The following is a 24,846-nucleotide window of genomic DNA, read 5'->3' on the forward strand; positions in this document are numbered from 1 at the left end:
GTCTGTAGCATCAATCCTGTGACAAACTCTAATGCAAAATAAAGGTAACAGTGCTGAGGTGCAGATTTGCACCAGTGAGAGGCTTTGGTCTACTCAGCATGGCCAGACTGAGTAGACCTGCTGGAAATAATGGAATTTTGCTGCTGGAAATAATGAAATTTTGGAAGCTGTTTTTAGAAGCACCTGTGGGTATTTGAGCACCTAAATTCAGGGATATCCCAAGAGCTCTATCCTTCTGAGAATCTGAGGATTAGGCTCTTGAAAAAGCATGTTGAGAAGTGATGTGGAATTGGATTCTATTTTCAGCAACACACAGAGAAAGCCTTATCTTTGACCCAGAGACCCCCCTCAGATAATCTCAGGTCAAAGTTAGATGCTGTAGACTGCAGACATCTCTCCCTCTACCCTAGCATGAATCTGAAAGCATGAAAGCACTACACCAAAACAAATTTTCTGTGTAATCTGCTCTGGAGGAAGAAGCACAGTCTCACTACAGCATTAATTCCTGCTCTGGAACTGCTGTGTAGCTGTTGAGTTGTCTTTGGCTTACCTTGAATCTTGCAGTCATTCTCATCCTGCAGTACTGTAATGGCCACTATGTGGTTATTTTCCAGCTGTGACATTGCAGCTTCATGTACAGCTGTGAGATCTTCCACCTGTTCCAGCAACAGTGAGCACAGACATGGACTCATGGTTAGTCACTGCTGATGGTATTTTTGTTCTTTTAGCTTAATGGTGATGAAGAGGTACATAAGAAAGCAAACAGTCAAAAACCCCTTAGGTGGAGATGCTGTTTATTAAATGTTCAAAAGTCTCAACATTCGATTAATCTAAATTATAATAATGACCACACAGCCCACAGCCATCATGGGAATGAGGAGTGCAGCTGAAGAGGGCTGTGGGCAGCCTGTGTTCCAGAGCACCTTTTGGGTTTGGGACTCCATTGTTTGCTACTAGACTTGGCTAAAGGCAAAGTGAGATCCCTAATGATGGTCTTTTGATATGAATCATTAAAGGAACTACAATAAGAAATCTGATCAAGATTGAGTCAGTGATCCAGAGCACTTTCTGAATGCAATGCAGCAATTTGATTTTTTGGGGTTTGTAACCACGGTGATTTTATACCCTACATTTAACACAATATTATCTGTGATATCTGGCAAGGCAGAGGATCAAACTATTTTACATTTACAGTGAAACAGCTGTTCTGTTAATGGCTAAGTGACTTGACTCTAAACAGCTTTATTTGCTCACAGTTATGTAAATAATGGTAGAAGTTTACTGCAGCTAAGTTTGCCTTGACTGGAATAAATGTAATTTCACTGCTTTTAGTTGTCAAACATATGTATTAGGTAACTCAGCAGAAGCCAAATTTCCAACCATGTTGGAGAAAACATGCTCTTAGAATGAAAGTTGGGCATTTAACATGGAATTTAAAATTATCCAGACTAATTTTCATAATAATGTGGAAAATAACCCAGTGGTGAAAAACTGCAAAATAATGGGGACTCAGCCTGCTGATGTATTGCATGACAGAGCTGAGAAAGGTGGGGGGCAGATGACTCAAAGGACTGCTAATGGGGTGAGGACTATCACCTGGCTTTTCCCAGAGCACAGTGTCCTTGTATATGATGTCTGTAAGCTGAAGCCCCATGAGCATTACCCTGTTCTTTACCTTGCCCTTGCTGAAGCCTTTATTTGTACTCTAATTTCTTCTCAACTCAACAGCACCTCCTGGAATGATTATCCTCAATGCCCACACCCTCAGAAGGTGAAGGGTTCTCCTCTTGCTGCCACCATCCCTGATAAGTTATTTATCTATAAAGTCAATTAAATATGCCCCAAATTATTTGTTGGGATTTTGCTGCCTTCTGTGTGTTTCATACCCACATCCCAAATGGCTTTCTTTAATCTTGCAGTGTGACGTCCTGTCTGCAGTTTTTCATGGCAGATAGTCAACTTGGCACTGGGAAGCAGCTCTCTTGCATGCTAATAACTTACTCTGTAAGCTTGATCACCCCACTTAACACAAGTCATGTTTATTTCTGGCTATGGAAAGTACCTCAGGTGGGTTTTTTAAGACTTAATAAAGTAAAATCAAGAGGAGCTCTAGTGGGAGAATTTCCCTAAACTGCTGGGCAAAACAGCTTGAGCTGAGCATCTCAAGTGAGAAACACTGGCAAGACAGATCACAGCCTTCATTCTGCCTTTAGCTGCAAGGAGATGTAAGAATGCACTGGCACACAAGATCAATTTGTGAGGAGTTTGGCTCTCATGCTCTGCTACCTCCTCAGAGAGAGGTGAGCCTCCAAAACCTGACACAGGAATGGTGTCTCCAAACAAGTAACAGCTACCTCATAGTGGTGACTGCTTCAGTGGTGACTGAAGCAACACAGCATGGAAGTTTAAGCTGTGACTGGAAACCATGAATGTGGGATGAGAACCTTCCAAATTAGATTTATGGCTACAGAAATACATGCAGATCCATGGTCAGAAGGATTTTGCTATTGTTATTGCCTTCAAGAATGCAAATTCAAATCCCCCTCATGCAGATAGGCAGCTCAAGCACAAGTCTTTTCTCATATGCAGAGCAAGAGCTCCATTTCCTTGGTCAAGAAACATCAGTGAACAGCTTTCCAGCATGGTCTGTCAGCTTCCACTGGTCCAAGAGAGCTCTACACAGGATGGGTATACAGAGGAGGAATTCAAAGGGAAAACCTGCTAAACCTCATCATGTTAACTGAAGTAAGAGTTGAAAATGTGGGCTGAAACTCTGAGATACTAGGGTCGCAGAAGCACTTTCAAAGCAATGGAGAGGAATGTTTGTGTTATTTTCAATAATCAGGGAACACACATCTCTGGAGCAAACCAAGAACTATTTGCCCCACAGAGGGAAGGATGTGCTTCCACTGCTCCTCTGTGATGATTAATAGAGTCACAACAGATGAAAACATAAGAAAAATTCTAGTCAAGTCCTACAATGATTTTGAACAGTTTTCTTGCATTGATCAGCTTGAGAGGAGAATAATCAGGATCTGTTCTTGTGGTCTTGAGAGCTTGCAGAAACACTCCAAAGAGTAGCAGGGCTAAGCTATAAGCTATTTCAGCAAAAAATTAACAAATTCCTTCACAAATGCTGATGTCAGGTGATCCAGGAGAGGTAAAACTTTGCAGCTTGAGCCAACATCTTCTACCAGGCAGACTGACACACTGACACAGTGCAAGGACAAAAATTGTCATGGCTTTTGGGAACACAACCCCTCCTTCATATCAGAAAGAAAAGCAGAAATTTTGAAGGGCATTGCAAGAAAACCAACTTGCATAAACTGAAATGAGAACCAAAAGATGTGGCTCAGCATAGGTTCTAACCATTTACCGAGAAATAATTTTTAAAATCTGATTTAGAACATTAAGACCTATTTGATAGCACTTCCTAATACATCTTTAGAAATCAGTTCATTGACAGAAATAGGTAGTTTGTCCAGGAGAAAACAGCCCAGTAGCATTGAGTTACAGTGTTTGTTCTGACAAAACCAGACAAAAGTAGCTGTTTGTGAGAATATTCTTGTCTACACATGGAAAGCAAAGCAAGGAGAAACACTTGGGATGTACAGTCCAAGAGATTAGACTGAGTGGTGGGGCAGCAATCAGTGATATCTGTGGAATGCATCACATGCTTGATGCTTAGGCAGCATGTGTTGCATGGTTGCTATCACTTCACTGTGTTGCCCTTTAGCCAGCAAATAACAATGGGCTGGCTCTGCTGGCCTTACCTGTGTGGAGCAGGTTCTTATAAACCTTGGTTTTAGTCATAAATTGACTAACATAGGTGAGTTGAGGAGCAAGTATGTGTGGGCAGCAGAGCTAATCTTAATATTTTTATTGTAAAACATCAGCATGTGAAGACAAGACATGGCAATGTCATAGACTAGCATGTAGAAAAAATAGTGGAACTAATAGGGAGAAAGAGCAGTAACGATATTCAGTATTACTTTTTTCCACTCAGAACTCATTGCCAGTGTCTTCATGTTGCAGTGTTCATTGTATTTCATTACCTGAACCCAATCAGTACTAGAATGGGCTACTCTTCAAAGGCACCAGGTGGAGACTGACCTGATCCTGATGCTGCAATTTGGCTTGTTCCAGCTGCAGCCTGTGCTGCTCCTGCAGGCTCTCCTTCTTGGCTTTGTACTCCTCCTGCAGCCTGTGCTCCAATGCCTGCATCTCCTCCTGCTGCTGCCTGCGGAGCTGCTTCCCCTCCTCCTCAAAGTGCCTCTCCAGCTCCTCCTTCTCGCTCAGCAGCTTCTTCCATCTCGCCGCGTTGAGGTCTGTGGAGACAAGACCACACAGTCCTCACAGTGCCCAGGACCAAGCCGTGGCATTGGCCCTGTTAGTAGAGCAATGAGCTTGGTGCTTCTCTCCCACTCTGTTATACAAGGGATATGACTGACCACTTGACCAGAAGGATTTGTATCTCACACATCCCATTTTTGAGCTGTTCAAAGCTGCTCATCCCATAAATCTGTTTCCAGCTCCAGCAAGGACCATTCAAATCCATTAATGCACACTTGCTTAAAATATTTTTGTATTCAAACCATTATCTTGTGTGCTTCATGGTATCAGAGAGTACTGAAAGGCTGATACTGAAGGCAATCAGAAAGTGTGAAATTTTTATTCTAGTGAACTAACCCAGTGACTATGTGTCAGAATTCACACCACTGTTTTCCAACAGTTCTATCAAGGAAAATCAGTCCATTTCCCCATTTGGTTACTCACCTTTATTGTCCCCCAGGTGCCAGGAAAGCAATGTCACAAACACTGTGTCCTCAGCCTTTTGCTTTGTTAAAGAACAACTATTCTTTAAAAAAAAATCCAGATATTGAAGACTAGATGCAAGCTGGACAAGATCAGGCAAGTACATGAACAGAGCAAGTTTGCTCACTTGTAAAGATCTAACAGGTAAGAAGTGATTAAAATCATCATGACCATAACATTCAGAACATCAAAGAAGGAGAAATGGGCTTCTAATGTCACTGCTAGATCTTCTTTCTGATTTAGACCCATAGCTGATTTAGAAAGATGATGAAGTTTTGAAAAAACTGACTGCATATTTATCCTTCCCTTGCCTTTCAAAATGCGCGTGCCATGCACAGACCAGTACGGCACTGCAAGTCAGAGAACTGGGAGCAGCTGTCTCCCTGCTGAATGCTTCAAACCCATATTTATCCTATGACAACATATTTGTTCAATATCTGTATCTTCCTGCCTCTTTCTACTCCAGTGTCAGACTGTGCTCATTTTTCTCAGGATAACAATTTGTCCAAGTTACCAGTGCTGTACCCGCAGCTTATGTTGGGTGCACCTATGCCAAGGTAGTTTGACACACAAGCTAACCATTCCCTTCTCCACATAACTATTTTTCACTTTGTTTAGAACTCTGCTTCCACACTTACTGGACACCAGACTTGCTCAGTATGTCCAGACAGATGAGCACTGCTGGGCTCCTGTTCTGATCCTGATATTTTCTGGAGCACTGTATCCCCCATCAAGCTATCTGCTCCTTATGGAAAGAGAGTAAACCAGTGAGTTTAGCACCTCAGTGGCAGCACACAGAAAGCTTTCCCACTTGCCCTACAACCAGAATGGAATAGCACATTAGCTGGAATGTCTTGTCTTCTGGCAGTATGGGTTATAGCTCTAAACTCTCTCTCTTGCCTTTTCCTTTTTTATTTTCTTTGGCATGTAAAGTGATCCCAAAACAGGAGGGGTTGTGCCTGCAGCTCTGCCTTCAGTAGAATTCAAACTTACTCAAGCTTTAAATAGGGGATGTAATGAACTCCATCTCTCTCCAGACTCTCTAATGTGATTACTGAGCACACAGGGAGGGCTGGGAAATGAAACAATGTGCTCTAACCAACAGAAAGTCCATCTGAAACATATACTGTAATCTGAAATACAAGACTCTTCACAGTTCAGACCCTGATGCAGGTGCAAAATAGAGGGAAGAGGGAAGTAGGAAAAGTGAGCTTGCATGGCATGTTCCCCATACACCCAACAATGATACTGGAGGCAGCAAATGAGGCAATTTGCCCTATACAATTTCACATTCTGCTGATCAAAATTTTAAAACACTGGTTGTTTCACAAAATTTAGTTCTGTGATTTTATACCAAAGGAAAACACCTCTAATGAGAAGGAGTGATCTGTACCATAAGTCTCAGACTAAGACAAATGAGGCTGGGGACTGAAGTGTTAAGGGAAAACTGAATCTCTTCTTAGCAGGGAGAGGGACCTTTGGGCCTAGATCTCCTGGGACAGACATAGCAGAAGGCAACACCTGTGGAACCCAAGGGTCTGCAGCTTTGCTGCCCGGGGAGCAGGAACCAGGGTGGGTGAGCCTGCCCTGCTGGAGCCAGCTGTGTGGTCCTGGTGAAACAGCTGGGCCATCTCCAGCAGGGACCCCATAACAGATGCCTGAACAGATGACCTACTGATGCTGCTGGAAAATTGTGAATTTAGCTTTCAGGCATCAAGACAGGGATACTGTTAAAACAAGCTACTTTTGTATAAAAGAAGAAAAAAATTACTCTGAAAAGTTATATGAATGTATTACTGACATGGAACAAGACAAGCAGAGCACAACTATTACTGGTCTGTTTTGGAGAGTTGCACCCTGGTTTTCTTTTGCCTTCTCTGTAGGTATCTCCATTCCTGCTTACAGGCGGGAAATGACTGGCACAAGGTGTCATTTCCTGGGATGACAATGTTCTGGGTTAAATGAGACCAGCTACTGCAGCTTTCTTACTCCCTGAACACTGAGTGTGCAACAGATGAGCAAAACCCACTTCAGGCTGGGCTGGGGAGGTGAGGGAAAAGTCACTACTGGACTGACCTTCCTTCCCCCACCACACACAGCTGCAGACACAGTGCAGCCTCCCCAGCCCTGGCACTTTGCATTCAGGAGTGCAGCTTCTGTGGGAACTGGGGGCTGGTGTCTTGTGGCCTTACAGAGGGACTGTTTCCTTCTGACATGAGAAATGGGCTCTTCTTCCTGACACTTGGCCCCAAAATCACAGACAAATCACACAGCTACTGCACTCAGGTTAAGAGTTCTCTGACTGGGAAGCATATGCAGGAGGAGATAGCACAAAGGCTTTGGCTTTGAAATGCTTGAGAAATCAGATAATACAAATTTTAAACTTGACATCTCATTGCCTTTCCTTCGTCTAGGTTTTTTATGCACCTCCATACCTCCTCTCAACACACTTCACGTCACTGGTCTGACAGTGAAGGAGCAGGTAATTTTGACATTTAATTTCCACTAGATTGAAGGGAAACAGCTGGTATTCAAAATCTCTTTACTGAAAGAGACTCAGTGTTGCAGCTGAAAAGTGCTTATATTTATAATTTATAAAGGTCGGTCTCTTGAGTGTAGAACGATTGCTTGTCATGTTTTCCTAGCTTTGGTGTTTCTAGTAAAATACATGAGCAAACCTTATGGCTTTAAATAACAAGTCCCTCAGTGTTTATAGAGGCCAAGATTCCTCCCCAGGACTGGGAAGGGAGAATCACTTTCCTATTTCACCCATGCTGGTTTCAGATGTGGTGTGATACTTTCACAGGAGGGCTGGGGGCAAAAGTGGACAGTGTTGTCTGACCTCAATATTTTGCCTGGCTCCAGAAGGATGCAGGTCTCCCTAAACTATTTTTTACACATGGTCCATTGGTGCTATTGCTTCAGCAATGGTTTTATTTACCACAAGAATTTTCCTTAAACACATATTCTAACTTTTCTGAACAGTGGGTAGAGAACCCAGTTGCAGTTTCATTGCTTTGCATAGCAGAATCTTGTAGTTTCTGTTGAAGTTAAAGACTGCATGTAGTGAAAACCAAGCACATTCACCACCTGAATTATAACTCTGAATTACAGCTATTGCCTAAACAACTAAGTGTTTGACTCACGGCCTGTATCAAAACTGGCTAGTCCAGCCTTGTTTTACTGATTTGTTCAGGCATTTGCATCAGTGAGTTTGACATGGTGAATTTACACATGAGAAATCATGAATTTCTGACCAACACCCATGCTGTTTAACTGGACTAGTTATTTTTAAATTAATGAAAAACTACTTGTTAAAGTGATGGAGGCAAGTCAGAACTAGAGGTTGGTTGTAGTCAAACTAATGTGCTCTGATTTTCCCTGAATTTCTTCATAGAATCACCCAAGATTGCTGTTGTCAAATAAAGGACTGTTTCATTCTTCATTTGCATAAATAATGTACAATATTGTACAACACACTGATTCATCTGATAGTGAGACCAAAATAATTCTCCTATAGCATAGGTGGGCTGCATGTGTCCAGTAGCACCCACATCTGCAGGAATAACTGTTGCAGATGATAGATAAATATGATTGTTCATAAATAATACAGCTAGGATGAGAACAGTTCTCCCAGCTAGCCGGATGACACCCCTGCCTTCGGATGAGTCCTGGGGTAAAATGGACTGTTCCATCCCACCCCGCAAAAGGGCTCATCCCACACCTCTGTACCCTCCCCTAAAACATTAGTGCATGTAACCCCACTGGATATGCCTCATCCCAACCCACCTCGAAGCTCTCCTGATAAGGAGGCTTCGAGGGGCCACGTGGTCTCTTGGAACCTCTTCCCGTCTCCTGGAACTTCCCCTCCTTTGGAGCTTCCCCTCTCCTAGACCCTCCTTTTGTCTCTCCCCTCCTCCACCCTCTCAGGCCCAGCCACGTGCTGTGTCTGGAAGCACGAGGCAGAACCTTCTGCACCCCCAATAAACCTCTTTCCCCAAAAGCAAACCTCAGAGATCTCTGCCTCCATTAATCCACACCGTGCTGGAGCGTGGTATTTTCCTCAAATAACCTCAGCTTGAACTGCTTTAGAGACTGCAAAGAGCTGCACTGATGAGAAATGCTCTCATGTACATGGCATTTACCATTTCACCTCCTCCACAGTTTTAAAACACTGGTTGTTTCACAAAATTAAGTTTTGTAATTTTATACCAAAGGAAAACAGACTGTGCAGCAATTTTTGACTTATACGAGAAAGCATAGTCATTTACCTTTCATATGTAATAGGATATGGGACCTGGGATACTAGGGATATCTAGGGATACATACTAAGATTTTTATTGCTAATTAATTACTTCACATTCTGCTGAAGTGCAGTACCTGCACATGTTCATCTTTTTGTTCATCCCTGGTGGGAGTACTTCTAGCTGGCCATGTTGAATCTCAGGGTTGCACAGAGAGGATTACCTCTCTCAAGAAGGTGACCAGGCACTTGTGTCACTCTCAAACAGCCTCTGCTCAGCATCTCCATGTCTCCCAGAGTGATGGGAGGACGAGGTGGCCTGTAATGACTCCTCTCCATTACACATGCCCACAGGACCACTGAGGAAAGGACTCTATTATCACACCATCTTTTCCCATTCTGAGGATGAAAGCCCATACACATCTACAGTTTATCTCCCTTCTGGAGCAGTACAGCTGAAGCTGCTCTTCTGGGGTGTCTGTGGTTCTTACCAAAACTGTCCCCACATATGCCATGAGGCCTCAGCTGTGTGCAGAGGAGGTGTCTATTGCTGCATTTCAAGGGCAGTGGCAAGGGCAGGCAGAGCAGTGATCTCCTGTTGCTGCTCTGTGACCCCAAAACTGACATGCAGTTATACCCTTGGCAAAGTTCTCTTTTCCAGCAAAACCACCAGGAATTTGTACTCACTTCAGCTGTACAAACATGGTGTAAATGGAAGCAGAGCTCTTTTTCTTCAGCACCGAACCTCTCTTTCCTTCCCATGTCACCGCCACTTAAAAAAGCACTCAGGAAAATGAGCAAACCCAACCTGCTAGATTGAGGTAGGGCTTTCAAATGAGAAGTGGCTATTGAACTGAGAACTTCAGATGTGCCCTGCCTGAAGAAAGCACCAGTGGCAACTTTTCTGTAAGAGCTGTAGAGAAGCAGAGGATGGAGGAAGGCAGGCATCAGGGAATAACTGGAAACCTGTTTTACTATTGCTGCAGTATGCACTGGCCATCAGGACACTAAAGCTCTCTATGAAATGATGATCAGCCAAAGCATTTCAGAGGAGCAAAGCAGGGAACACAAGCTATTGGGCATCTGAAAAGGGCTGTGCTCAGCTTTTCTGAAGTGGGCTGTCATGGACAAGGTGAAGGAAAAGCACAGGGAGGATCTGCAGTTCTGCCTATCCCACAGGCATTTGGCCTGAGCCTCCTTGCTGGCCATGTCATGCTCTGACCACATGACACAATCTGTGCTTAATGGGTGACCCAGGAACTGGGCTCCCACATGCAGGGAAAGCTGAGAAGTTCCCCTGTTCATAGCTCCACTCATCAGTGGCTTCAACACCAGTTGGTACTCAGGGTGTCTCCTGATGCAGTGGTCCTGCTCTCCATTTGCCCTGAGGTAGATGAACCAAACATCACACTCGTTCTGGAGAGATTTAAGCCCAGAAGTACTCAGCCTGTTGGCTGAAGCCAGAGCAAAAGCCCATCTTATCTCTTAGGAATGGCAGTATTTTTACACTCTCTCTCCTGTCTAGATCAGAAACTAAAAAGGAAGAGGGGCATGCAGGTATACAGGGAATACACAATACAAATAGGAGGCATTGCTCTTTCTGTCTTTCAACCAGGAAGAGACCTCAGAGATATTAACAAGCAAATTCCAAGCTTGGTGTCCTTTGGTTTGTAGCTGAACTGCAAAACACAGCAATGTTCATAAGATGATGCATTCCCAGTCACTGGGCAATGGTCCCAAGCTCCCAGTTCTCATCACACTGTGCTTTCTGCTCAGCAGTGCTGGTGTTTGAGCACAGAAGCTATGGATTTATGGAGAACAATTTGTTTAACAAAGATGATGCCCAACTTGCTCCAGTGTGTGGTGATGAACTCATCTGCACAGCAAAGACGTGAAATCAAAGTTCCCTGCAAAGTCACAAAACCCTTGGCCAGTGCGCTTCAGAAAACACTTCATCACATGTATGGAAGTTCCCCAGGATCAGGTCAAAGGGAATCATAATAACTGCTTTCATGTAAAGTGAGAAAATCACTTTGTTGTTACTTTTCTTGTACTACTTACCAACTTCCTCCCTGATCTTTGCAAGCTCGATTCCTAACTCCTTCATTTTCACAAGGGCATTTTCATTCTGTTTAAGGAAAAAGAGAGAGAAATATGTATAGTATCCAGGTTTATCCCAGATAAGCACTTTCACATGTTCATTTAGTAAAGCAGATTAGACTGATTCCTCATAGTACCTTTTTTCTTTTTTTTTTTTTTTTTGTGGGGGAGGGGGGGAGTGGGATTAAAAATGAACTCACTCAGTTTTTAAATCAAACTTAGGCTACAAGTACTTTGTATGTCAACAAGTACATGTACACACAGTCACGTGCACACAACAGTGCAGAATACGCTATTAACACCTATCTGTCTAAAAATACATCTGTATTTTTTTATAATTTTGTGGTCAGTCTGTGTATCATTTATGGCTGGACTGCATGTACAATATGGATTTATTAAAACTGTTAAATTTTTTCTTCCATTTAAGCCTACCTTTAACCACCTCCAATTGTATTAATCTGCTCACAGAGTCAAACTTACAGAGCAGATTGCTGTATTCACACAATTTTATGCATGGTGAGCATTCCCATACAAACACCACCAATCACCTGATGTTCATGCCTATCTCCACATCTATTTCTGTGATTTTATTTATTAGGGCTTCTTTCTTTGACTAGTCTCAAAATAAATCTGAATATTTAAGGAGTAAAATGGATGAATTGGCTAAAGGAAAATGAAAATGTATTTACATGAGCAGTGTTAAGGTGTTATTACCAAAGTGCAAGGACTTTGACAGCAGATATCTGACTAGTGATGTGCAAACTGACAAAATTCTTATCTCTATCCACTGGAGGCTGATTTAGTACAATAAATCCCAGCATAGTGGTTCAATCATATGGGCACTTTAAACTGGGATGTATCATGAATCATATTAGAAAGAAGACCAAGGAAAGTACCCTGCTGGGAAGACCACTAATGATTAATAAAACTAGATCAGGTTACTATAAATATGTCCTGGGTAAGAAAAGGTCAAGAATCCTTAAAGGACACTAAAGAAAAATCATATTCAAGAGAAAAAGCACTACAGTAGTAAATTGAATTTAAAGGAGTCCTAGAAACCAAATCCTTCTGTATTGAGCAAGCAAGGCTAATAAAAATCTAGGGCATAGACAGGATTAGTTTGGCTGCAGGATACATAGCAGATAAGATAGCAATTCAGATCTATATTACAGAAATGAAAGTGGAAAAAAAAAATTGGAACTTAATGTTTCTGTGTATTTTTCCTGCACTTAACTTTTAACTCTTTTAAGAGAAGTAACACAACTTTATTTCTGGTAATACCAGAATAATGGAATCTGGAATTTGAATTAATCCTTTACATATTGTCCTTTTGGGATGGTTTCCACCAGATCCAAATGACACCCTTTCCAGAAAGTTTGCTGCAAATGGAGTGATAAACTGAACTGATTTGAGAGCCTTGAAGGCTTGGGGAGACTCATATGATGTGGGCATCTTTCTTACTCAGTTATGGGAAGAAGCCAGGAATGCAAGGCCTGGCTCCTCCAGTCAGTCCTCCTGGCTCCATATCCTGCTGAGTAATGCACAGGGGGCTGTGTGCCAGGACTGCAGTGTCCAGTCCTGACCAACTGCATTAGGCTCAGAATAAAATCATGTGGATTCTTAGGGACTTCTTTTTCCTAATTAGTCAAAAAGTTACAGGAAAATAAAAAAGTCCAGATAAATACAGCCAGATATATTAAAAAAAACAATCTAAACAATTAGATTCCCAAACTAGCAGCCTTACAGGAGTAAGGTTCCCCCACTTTTGGAGAATATCATTGCATCTGCCCATATGGTCTGTTTAGCTCACTGGAGTCATTTTCAGAAGTGCTTTGACAGACTGCCAGGCCTGGTGCCCTTGAAGGTGGGTGCTCAGGGTTACACTGGATGCAGGACTTGCAGATGGGAAGTACCCACTCAGATTACCAGTTCTCATTCTTTGAAACAAAAGCCAATCAAAGCAAGGGAGCTCTGCACAAACCAATGCCAGCACCTACAGATAAGCAGAACTCAGTGGGATTGTCACTATTCTCTTAACATGAGGAAAATTAAAAGAACGTAAAAATCCCACTTTTATGTTTTTTGGAGAAAAGCATGAAAAGCTTTGATTCCCCATAAGAAATATTACAGGCTCTACATTTTACATAATGCTTTATCTTAGATAAGGTTTTTCCTACCCTTGAGGACATTTGGTGGTGGGATCCTCTCTAAAAATGTGGAGAACTGCTGTGGTGCCAGCTTAAAAATGCTATCCCATAACTCCAGCTCCAGCATGGACACCAACCCACAAGGGCAGTGGGGTTAATGTCTGCCTCCCACCATGCTGGGCTGTGGTTTCCAGAGCAGAGCAGCCCCTGGGGCTACCTCAGGCAACCAGATCAGCACAGCTCAGATGCCTTTGCTGTCATTTTACTGCTCTGCCAGTACTTCTTGCATTGTGTTTTATTTTGGTCAGAGCTTCCTGTCTGCTCTTTGGGACCTCATGTTGCCTGGCAGATCAGATGTGCAAGGGTAGCCCTCAGTGCCAAGGCCTCCAGCAGTCCCTCTTTCTCAGAAGGTTCTTCTGGAGAGCAGCAGCACGAGTCCTTATCTTCCTCTTGTGGAAGAGAAGCGAGGTGCAGTTTTGGCTGATCATCAAATCAGCCTCACAGTTTCCTGGATGTGCAGTGAACTCACAAATCCCTGACATCTTCTGAAATTGCAACCTGCTTTGTCAGTGTGACATGATAGGTTTGGCCTGCACATGTTCCTGCGACACTGTAAACATGACAGCAATGCATAACTGCTTGTTGTCATCAGTGTGGCTCTGCAGATAAGCAGCACTCCACCGTCAGTGTAGCCAGGGAACTGGGAATACCAGCACTAAGGAAACCAAACATTACAGTAGGGCAAATCTGGATCTGACTTCGGAATGTAAAGCTACCATGTTCAGTGCTGAGATTCCTATACATCCACGGTCAAAACATCAAAGCAATTCAAAAATTCACAAGCACACAAGGAAAACTTCCCCAAAACAAATGGATAAGAAACCAAGTCCAAGAGGATGTCCCATTGGGTTAATAATTTTTCATTAATATTTATCTCAACTAAGTATTTGAAAGAGAAGACAGGGTAAGAAGCAGTAGAGCAAAGAGCTGAGGTGTCCTCCCAAGAGTTTTGTGTCCATTAAAGCCCAGCGTATCGAAGGAGCAGGGATTCTCTACTAGGTCACCACTTGGAGTTGGGCCATTGTGGGTGAGCATCCAAGGGCCAAATCTAACTTAGGTTTAATAAGGTTCATTGACTGTATACACCTGTTTTCAGTAGGTGAAAAGATCAGAGACCCTGTAAGGAGATTGTGCAAATACCCGCCATTTCCAGTGCAGCAATTAAATGGCAAGGAAATAAAAATATTGCCTTGATGTGATCTGAGATATGATCTGGAATTCCCTTTTTGTTTTATGCCCAAAATGTGAAATCAAAAGAGTGCGCTTTGCACAAATTAAAATGTAGCATTTACTTTTCATGTACTTTTTGATGGACTGCATTACTTTTTAGAAAAATGATGACAAAGGCCTTCTGTTGGCTGCATCCCAAGAAATTACTCAGATAGCGAAGTAATTTTCATAAAATAAGATTACACTCATGATGGAGATGAAGAAATGCTTCTTCCTCATTCCTGAACTCTGCAACATAATGATTAAGTCTTGTGCCTGGAAAACGTCCCATCGCTTCAGACAGAAAGAAATGTAGAATAAAACAGGTATAATGATATGTTTGTCCTACTGCTCTGTTGAATAGAAGACACAGCATCAACACTTTTTCCTATCATCAACTCTGTAAGCATACAGACTCCCAATATTTCTCCAGTGAAAGATTTGATGTTGAACAGCATTTCAGCAAGTGAAACAGACAAAAATGGCACATGTGAGTTCTCCATTCAACTCAAAACATGCTGAGGATGGACTGAGGCATGACCTACATTGGTGCAACAGCTCCAGAAAACAAGGCAGGTAGTCAGGCAGGTAGGCAGAAGTGTAGGAAGGAAACAGGAATTTGTACAATTAAATAACAGTGGCCAAACCTAGCAGTGTAGCTCAGAAAAAAATCAGCTGAATTTAAATATAACCAAATGCAAAGACCTAGAAAAATAACTTGGTAGGAGAAGTCATAATATGGACCTGAGGATGGGCAAGATGCTGGCATTGCCCAAACAGATTAAGAGAGGAAATAGTGATGAAAGCTTGTGGGCAGCGGCTGAATGGAGCACTGAGCAAGCTGATCTCATTGAAGATATCCCTGCTCATTGCAGTGGTCTTGGACTAGATGATCTTTAAAGGTCCCTTCCAACCCAAACTATTCTGTAATTCTGTGGTTCTATGAAAGCCTTTGCTTTAGTTGCATGAAGCTTCAGATGACAGGTAGGCATCCTCAAGGAACATCATCAGGGAGACAAGTCGAGATTTTACCTTGGACCAGGAATAACTGAGGGATGGGGAGGCAGGTTTGAGGTTTGTCTTAGAGTGTCTCTCCTCTGAGAGCTACAATCTAACTGAGAGGTACTACTGAACTAGAAATACTAATTACGTAAACCTCCAGGTACTTTTTAAAAATAGGTAAGTAACAGTAGATTTGTCATAGAAATGGAAATGGGTCAGATCAGGCAAGGAACATCAGAAAATTGTTCAGATCCATATAAGAAGTCAGCAGCAGCTAGGAAGAAAACATGGGAGCCTGGAGTTACCTTCCCAAATTGACATGACTCTCCACTCTGCCAACATACATATTTGCTTATATTGCATTACAGTGTCTCTACTGTACAAACACTTCTCAATTCTTTACAGTATCTCCTAAAAACTCTCTGCACACAGATGCTTTGTGGCACTTGTTATTAAAACTGCTCCTCCAGAACAGCTGCCTTCTATGCAGAGCTTTCAAAATAATAATAAAAAAATCCCTGACCTGCAAATGGTGCTTAGTCACTGTTGTGATGTATTCAGACTTCCCTGTGGCAAGGTGTTATAATTGGAAAGAGAATAATATACATTGGGAATTCTCCTGTACCAATATTTCAGATGATACCTGTAGGAACAATAACTGAATCCCACTGCAGCTGATATTCAAAATTACCTTCAGTCTTCCTTTAAAAAGAGATGTTTAAACATTGTTGTTCAATCATGCTGGCTGTCAGGTAATCCTTCTCCATAACCCTTTAGGTTAAAGTTTGGTTAAAGTTTACAAACACTTACATATTCCACAGTGACTGCACTTTGCTGAGTTTTATATTAACCAACACATTTTTTCTTAACCTGGTTAGTAGCATATCTCAAACTATATTTGAACTATTATTAGGTAAATGGGAAACACTATCAGTTTTTCATTTAATAGAGTAATACGAATATATCGTAAAGCCAAACTCTAACAGAATACGGTGCACAAACATGTTTCTGCCAAGATATTTCCTATTAAGCAAATTAAATGCATATATTCATTTTCTCACTCTTCTGTACATAAGACCCAGGCAAGTTTCCAGAAGAATAATGGGAAATGCTATGTGTTCAAAGTGTCCCACAACTTCTCTTGCACATGCTATTTTCCTGCTGCCAGTAGCTGTCTACTTACTTCTGCTTACTGACATTTCTTACATGGCCCATTTTGGTGCCTAGGAATGTGTTTGATTTAGATTCATACAAACATAAGAAAACATGTAGTTTTATCTTGTTTCACTTCTCCTAGACTGGAGGATCATTCCTCTGTAGGAGATGCAAAACTTTAGAACAGCTAGAGGCTGAATAATCCCTCTTCAAACTTTAAAACTCTCTGCAAGTTTCCTTCATAACTCGTACTCCACATGGCTATTAAAAATGTAAGAAAAGTAGAGCAAAACATCAAACCTACTGCTGCTATAGAGGGTGCCAGCAGTCCCTCCTTGTTTCCCGAGTATCTAACCCTTCAATTTAGACTGCAGGATAAACTTATGTAAGGCACTGCAGTGCATGAGAAGGAGACACTTAGACCTGTCGCTGGTGAAGGGGAGATCAGCGCACTGCAAACAAGCCGAGCATCGCTCCCCTCTCCGCCACCCGGGAAGCGCATCCGCCAGCGACCCCAGCGAGAAGCGGCAGCACAGGCTCTATCACGGCTACCGTCCTGCCCTTTCCCTCAAGGATTTAAAAAAGAGGCAAAAGTACCGTCTCGTCCTCGCACAGAGAGGGGGGGAAACACGTGGAGCAGCATTTGCCCATCCTGGTAGGACAGCCACCCACCGGACCGACACCCGCCGGACTGCCGCCAGCCTGGCCCGGAGCCGGAGGATGAGCCCCGGGCGGCGACACTGTCAGAAAGGGATGTCACGTCCCCGCGCGCCGTGACCAGACAAGGGGACTTGTCAGCCTGATGCGTCCCGGGGCTCCGGGGGATGCCGGGGCCGGGGTCGCGGCGCCGGGAGCGGGGAAGGGCCGGTGATGCGGGGCGGGCGGCTGCGGACCCCGGCAAGCGCTGCTCGCTCCCCGCCCTGCCGGCGCACCGCTGCTCGCCCGCTGGATCCGGCCTCTCCCGAAAAAGGTTGCTCCGGCTGGCAAAGGCTTGCCCACAGCAGGGCACGTCCAGCAGCGCCATCGCAGGGAAGTGCTGGGGCGGGCGGCTGCCGGGACGGGGCTGGGAACTTCGCAGCGACAGCCCAGAGGCGCTGAAACCCGAGACTGCGCCTGGGCTCTCAGCCGGGGCGCCGCTGGGTTCTCTTCTTCGCGCCGCATCCACGGCCGCTGGTGAGCGCGGTCCCCGTCCTGCGCACCCGCTCGGACGGCGCCTTTAAGCCGAGCGCGTCCCGGCTGGCTGCCGGCGCGGCTGCCGGCCCGCAGCGCTCCCAAATCCGCTCCCGGCTCCGCCGCACGGGGCCCTTCCCGGCCGCTGTGCGGGATCTGCGGCCGGGCACGGCTGCCCCGAGGTCCTGCGCGGCTCTGCGCGGCTCTGCGCGGCTCTGCCGGCGCGTCCCCGGGCCAGCGCAGCGCCGCGCGGCTCCGCGGGGCCGGGCGCAGCTCCAGACTGCGGCACCGGCCGCCAGCTCGTCCGCGGGCCGCGGGGACACCCCGCTCCCCGAGACACTCTAATCTCCCTGAAAGGACTTTCCCTGAAGTCGTTTATTTAAATGGTGAGGACCATCAACAGCCACTGGACCTCGGTGGCTCTTCGTAATGGCAAAAACAAAATCTCTGCAACGTACTCAGAGACTTCTGTAAATTCTCAAGGGCTGGCCACGTATATATGTATTTACATCATGTAACCTAAACCTTAAGCTGCCTATACACACGGGTGTGCTGTGTATTCCCGGTCTGTATCAGTCTGCCCCCTGGGAACACATTTTCTTAGCCGGACCCAGGACATGGAGCTGCAGCAGTCTCATTTCTTCTGGGCTTTTGCCTTTGGCATGGCATATTTACATAACAATTTTCCGCTAACAATTTACGTTAAAGACAATGCTGGGAAAAGGCAAAAGACTTCAATGACTCACACCTGAGGTGTTATTTGTTCTGTGTCCACTGTTTAAACCTGAAAACAACTATTTTCCTGAAAGCCAAATCAATATCAAACATAAAGAAAAGTGACATTGCCCATACTGCTGAACAGCTCTGCCTTCTGGTGGGAGAGATGCTCAGGTCTGTGCTTCTCTGGACAGATGTTTTTGTTTAAATGTTTGTTTAAATGTTGTATGATGAACTGTGACTGGTGATGCACAAAGTCGTTTTAAAAATAGTAGGAGCCAAAAAGAATGTCCAACAAAACTGTGTTATATTACATTTAAATTCTCAGGTAACTTCAGTTTATGTCAACTTATTATTATCTCTCTTTCTCTTCCTCAGCCCTGCCAGGACTTCAACTAAAGTTTTAGAATATCACAGTCAGGTAATTAAAAACAAACAAACAAAGCCAACAACATAGAAACCCCACCTAACAAACAAACAAAAAACCAAACCCAAACACCAAACCAAATTTAAAATTGCTCCCCAAATACATGTCTTATAACGTTTGTGTCCAAGATCTAACTTTCTTTACAGCATCTGAAAATTAATTTGGTTGGCTACTGAAGAGCTACAGAATAGAGGTACAAAGAGACATCCTTGTATGATGAAATAATTTCATCTTCACTTCTTCACTGTAGGAGCTTCTTTTTTTTTGCCACACAACCTGAAATCTGTAATTTGGGTCTTTTACAGCCCAAATCCCAATTGGAAACTTTTTAATTGCCATAAAAAAACCCTACATTACCACTTGTAGGAAAATCACCATGTCCATTTCTCTGAGCTGGCTGTTAGAACTACAGTATTTAGATCCACGTCTGACTGTCAGGCAGGGAAAATAAAGCCCAGTCACGATTAATTTTGTTATGCTTTTAAAATGAAGAACTCATCTTCAACTGCTTTGCTAAGAATTGGAGATTTGCTGCTTGCACATGATTATAAATCTATGGTACAGATTAGCTAGCAAGGTCTATGCATGACTTCAGTACCACTTAAGCACTAAAATGGAAGAGAAAATATGAAAGTGAAAATTAAATTAAGCAGAAATCATCTGTTCCTTCCAGCAAGGGTGAATTGAGGTACCACAGGATGATTTAGGATTGATAAGGGATAAGGATGTTCTTGGGAGAGCTGCTGGGCTCTTTAGTCAGCTTAGATCCTTTTGGAGAAAGTGAGACTAAACTCAGTTTGAATTAAACCTCGTCTTTCAGGTCAAGGTGTGTAGAATTAAAGTGAGAAAAGACCAAAGTTAAGAAAGCAAATGGAAAATATAACCTATTTTAAAGAGCAGTTCCTCAGTCAAATGCATAAATGAGGAGGATGAAGAAAGAATTTAGGAGGGGTCTCTGTGGTGGCAGCATGCTGACATGGTTACTATGTGGAGGGCTTTGAGCACACACCTGAAGGCAGCAATGCCTTGAGAATTAAGGATATATAAAGGGAAATGAACATAACTGAGACAGGAGCAAAGCAGTCAGCAAAGCAGGCACATCCAAGGAGAAGCCAACACCTATACCCAAATTCTATGAGAACTGGCACTTTAAGCAGCTGGTTCAAAACAAGGTTTTTCAATTATTGATTCTTAATTTTAAACTGCTAGGGCCATCTGCCTGATTTCTGTGGCATGTGGCACTTAGATCAAATCCTGAGAGGAATAATATTTTAAAAGCACCTTGTTAAGCACAACAGAGCACCAAAGGCAGATAGATCCACACCAGTGCAGACTGCTGCCTCTGTACACTGAAAGAATTGATATTTTTAGATAAGGGTAATATGTAACTCCCACCTACTGGGGACCAAGTGACCATGTGGTGCCAAACAAAACATTGACCATCAGGCTGGGAAAGATTTGAGTTGCTGAAGAAGTGTTAAGTGGGGAGGAGGCCTTTGGGGGAAATGTCAAGGAGTTGCAGTAAATGGAACTATTGGGCTGAGTAGGGATAATGAATAGAGCTGTTCAAAGAATCAATCCTGGGGGCAAGTTACATTGTTTACTTTTGACCCTGGTAAAATACTAGTGAATGCTAATGTGATGCTGGGATGCACTGTCCATCAAGGGATGAGTTAAAACACCAGGCTTGTCAAGCTGAATGCTATTTAGGGCTATAGGGGCAGTCATTATAAGAAATATAGAATAATGAGCAGTCCAAGTTAGCAATCACAGGGACAAATAACAGAAAATTTGAGTAGAAGATGGAAACTCATCAGCTGGAAATAACAGCAAAAACCTGTGCTGCTTATCCAGTCATTGGATGAATAAGAATGATGTCTACTGTAGAGATCTGAATAAAGCAAACACAACCTAGTAAAGGTTCTAGTAAACACTTAGAGGGAAGTTTAAATGGTTTAAGAAAAGCCACAGAGAGATCTCACCTGAACCCTCACACAGTTTTAGTTCCCCATGTTTGAGGGATAACAGTTCTGAGGCAGGGAATATATAGCTGAAACCACTGGAGGGGTGCCATGTAAATACACATCTGCTTCTTATAAGAAAACAACAGCAAAGTTGGAAAATTACAGCATTTATAAATGTAGGGAGAACACTAAGAGAGGCAGAAGTACTTCAAGTCAAAAAATGTATTTATGTAAGGATAAAAGGGTGTGAACTTGGGCATACCTAAATCACAAGAGATTCTGAAACAGTCCTCTGGTAGAAACAGGAAAATATAATGACTTTCAAGTTGAAAATCGATCATTATAGGGAAGAAGTTATAGGGTTTGGCAACAGGGAGGGTCTGGATTTAATGACCCAGAATGAACTTTGCTAGCCTTTCCTTTCCATGCAATACTGCTTGTCTGTGCATTGTCACCAATATATTGCTAAGGATTTTGCTGATGGTCCACACCCAGAATGTGAAGGTGCCTCTGCCAAACTGCTTTGCATGGAGCTCTGTCCCAACAGATCTTGCTCACATTTCCCTTCAAGGCAAAATGAAAAAGTCTGTGGATAAGACAGAGATTAACATGGGCTGGGAAAATCTGCACTGTTAGTTAAAAAAGCATTCTTCATAAAAGCTGTGTTTTTGTTTCATTATTGGCAAGAGAAAATATAGGTAAGTTCCACAAAGAAAGGTGTTCCTTACATATAGGATTAGCAACAAATATAAGAGGAAAGAAGTCTGATAAAATTAGATTTTAAAATATAAAAGTAATTGCACAAAACAACCAACTTAATGGGGTATGTTTTATGATATTTATTGACTTCAGTGGAAACACAATGTAGTTAGCATTTGACAGGGTAAGGCTCTTAGGTAATTAAAGGCCAAGGAGGACACCTACATGCTCCCAAATGTCCCAGAGGAGTGGCTTAGTCTATAAACAACCTATTCTAATTGTTACGAGGCACCATGGGCAGCAGTTTTTCCCTACAGTGACAGAATAAATGCTTTCCTCCACGATGCACATAATATAATTCCTATTTACTGCCCAAGCAATTCCAATATTTTACATCTATCTGAACTAAATTGGGAGAGTTACGGAGAGATAAATTAGCCATATTTTATAATTTACTGTGATCCCCAAATGGGACACATTTTTCTCTTTAGCACCATAATGGTAATTTTGTACCACTGCATACACCCTGCTCTGTAGAGAATAAACAATAAACCATCAGGGTTCTATACATGTATTCTGACATATATAGGAAGATTTTAATTCCGAACCATTAGTATCCAATGTTTCCCTATTTTATGGAGGCTGGCTAACCTTCTTGCGAGAGATATAGTACTTTCCCTGGATTTTCACAGCAAAGATATGGCAAAGTGTGAAGATGGAGATCCATGGAGAAGGAAAAACAGAACTGAAGACTGGGGAAAGCTTCATGTCCCAGAGCAGCAGAATCCTCAAGGGAACTGCATATTATTCATTCTTTATGAAGTGCTGGAAAGGCTTGCTGAGGGGCATAGCATGCGAAGTATGTCAAACAAATATTTCATTTAATTTGAATAGATATCACTCTGAGGGCATGAGCAGCAAAAGACAGTACAGGGAATATGAAGGGATGCAAATGCCAGCTCTAAGAATAAACTGCTAGGGTAGTATCCAGTTTTTATGGAAATAAACAAAAGAAGTGAGGAGAAAGGTGAAGGAAACAGCGGTTAGTGGTGAGGACCAAGGAGACTGAGGACAGCAATATGGGAATACAGAGAGAGATAACTGGGAAAGAAGGCTGAGATGAGGCATACCAAAAGTTCAAAAACTTCTTCACCTGGTAAAGAAACAAAAGTACAGATTCGAAAAAAGAGATGAGACTTAGGAGAAAGGAAAGACTGTATGCAAGTGGCATTTCAGAGGACAAAGGGACGTGCAGTGGTGAAGGGAGACAAGGAACAGGAGAGTGCAGGAATGAGGAGAGACGTGCGAGTAAGATGCAGAGGAGCTGGTGCATAACTGAGACACTGCAAGGTCTGAAATGTCTCAGCTCTGGAGAGTGATGGGTAAGTCAGGCTATCGGCAGCTACCACCTCCTGGCATTTTCTGCAGTCAACAGCGGGAGGCGACCGTGACACCGACATTAAGCACGGCCAAAGGACGGCAAAAGGAGAAGTCTGGCTGGCGGCATTCACTGCGGGCAGGATTTTTGTCTAAGGCAGTGCAGAGGCAGAATAGGACAACGCTATTCCAGCAATGCATTTTGAACAGGAGGCTCAGAAAATGATTGAGTGGTGTGCCAAAGATGAGAGCAAGGCAAGGAGAAGGGACATCCAGCACACTTTATGTGATTATCACAACGTATTTCTCTGTGCTCTCTTCTAACACTGTTATAGTTTGTGTGACAGAACATGCAGGTGGACTTTATCAGAATTTTGATACCTACAAGAGGGAAGCTGAGTATACTGACAGAGTTGCAGACAAGTGGGGAAACTGAATCTATTTTTCAATAAGCCAAACATTGGCCTCAAATACTGAAATTGATTTATTGACAGTATTTTTAATTCTTCAATTCTGCAAGCAGCATAATTTGAAAACCGTCTCAATTAGTCCTAAATGCTGTTTCCAATTTCGCTTATTGAAATTGCCAGCCACATTATATTTCTGTGAGTACTTGAAAGCAATGAAGATGATTGCTGCTGTCAAAGGAAATGTTTTAATATTCCCCTCTCCTGGTCACTTGTTTTGTCCCAGCTTCCTTCCTTATAGTCCCACAAGCGTTTAGGCACTGAATCAGATGGGGGTTAAAACTAAAGCAGGGATAAAGTGTTGAATTTGGGGAGAGTCAACTTCACTAACATAGGGCCAACTTTTTAGGACAAGGAATGGAATCCACACTCTGCTGTTAGCCAGGAGAAGAATCCTGTCACAGGAATCCTGAACCCTAATCTCAGACTTAAAACTACAGTGGAAATAAGAAAAGCAAATACATTCACTATTACACTTCACTTTCCTTGCTGGAGTGGAGGTGCATTACAAGTTTTCTCTGACACAGCTCTCTCATCAGCAGCACAGTTCTCCACATTGCTCTTCAGACATACACACGTGGTTCATTATTTTCCAGGTCAGGGTTGTTATTTTTGTTCTTGACTAACTTTAAAAAATAATAATTCAGAAAATGTAACAGTCATTTGGGTATTTCTGAGGCCATGAGCAGTCAGAAATGAGTTTGTGAGATGACTCAGCTAGAGCTGAAAGTCATGCCAGATGGCCCCAGAATGGCAATTTCCCTTGGATTTACAGTGAGGTTTCACATTTTGTGCATTACTCAGTACCATGAGGTTTTAATGATCCTCAAGCAACGTATATGGAAACAAATGTTTTTTAATATAGTTTTTCAACTATCCAATTATGCTGTTGCATATTTGGATAAATAGAATGTTTACTCTAGAATTTAACAAATTAACACGAGCTACATGTCCTCTGTTTCTCAAGTGAGAGAGCCCAGCCAGATGACTCCTTTTTTAATTCAGTTCTCATATAAAAAGAATGTGAGGATCTAAACAGTGCTCCTTCATAGTTTTGTTATTTCTGCTAGCGTAGCCTTACATTTATTTTAGTGTCAGTAGCTTGCAAGGCCATGGATTAAAATTCATGAGAGAACAATGCTTTAGTACTATATTTTCTAGTTCTTGGTGTCTGGAACAGTACAAAGTAAGCATTCCAAATGAATTGGCTCTTGCTGTGAGAGAGTTCATATTTCCTCATATGAAATATCATTTATGCACCAAGATCACAAGGAAAAATGCATGTTTTCACTGA

At 42.8% G+C, this 24,846-nt stretch overlaps 1 protein-coding gene across 10 annotated transcripts in view; it reads right to left on the minus strand.

Moving 5' to 3' along the window:
* The window catches only part of MTUS2 (microtubule associated scaffold protein 2), a 273,605-nt gene that overhangs the window by 13,498 nt on the left and 235,261 nt on the right, over positions 1-24,846 (minus strand). For all 10 annotated transcript variants that reach the window (XM_021541972.4, XM_077781450.2, XM_021541971.4 and 7 more), the window contains 3 exons: positions 11,120-11,186; positions 4,114-4,328; positions 551-656 (listed from right to left, as the gene is read on the minus strand). In XM_021541972.4, coding sequence (XP_021397647.3) covers positions 551-656; positions 4,114-4,328; positions 11,120-11,186 — 388 coding nt within the window. The remainder of the gene's footprint in view (positions 1-550; positions 657-4,113; positions 4,329-11,119; positions 11,187-24,846) is intronic.

Source organism: Lonchura striata, chromosome 1 (genome assembly GCF_050655825.1).
Source record: "Lonchura striata isolate lonStrDom1 chromosome 1, ASM5065582v1, whole genome shotgun sequence".
NCBI classification, from domain to species: Eukaryota; Metazoa; Chordata; class Aves; order Passeriformes; family Estrildidae; genus Lonchura; species Lonchura striata.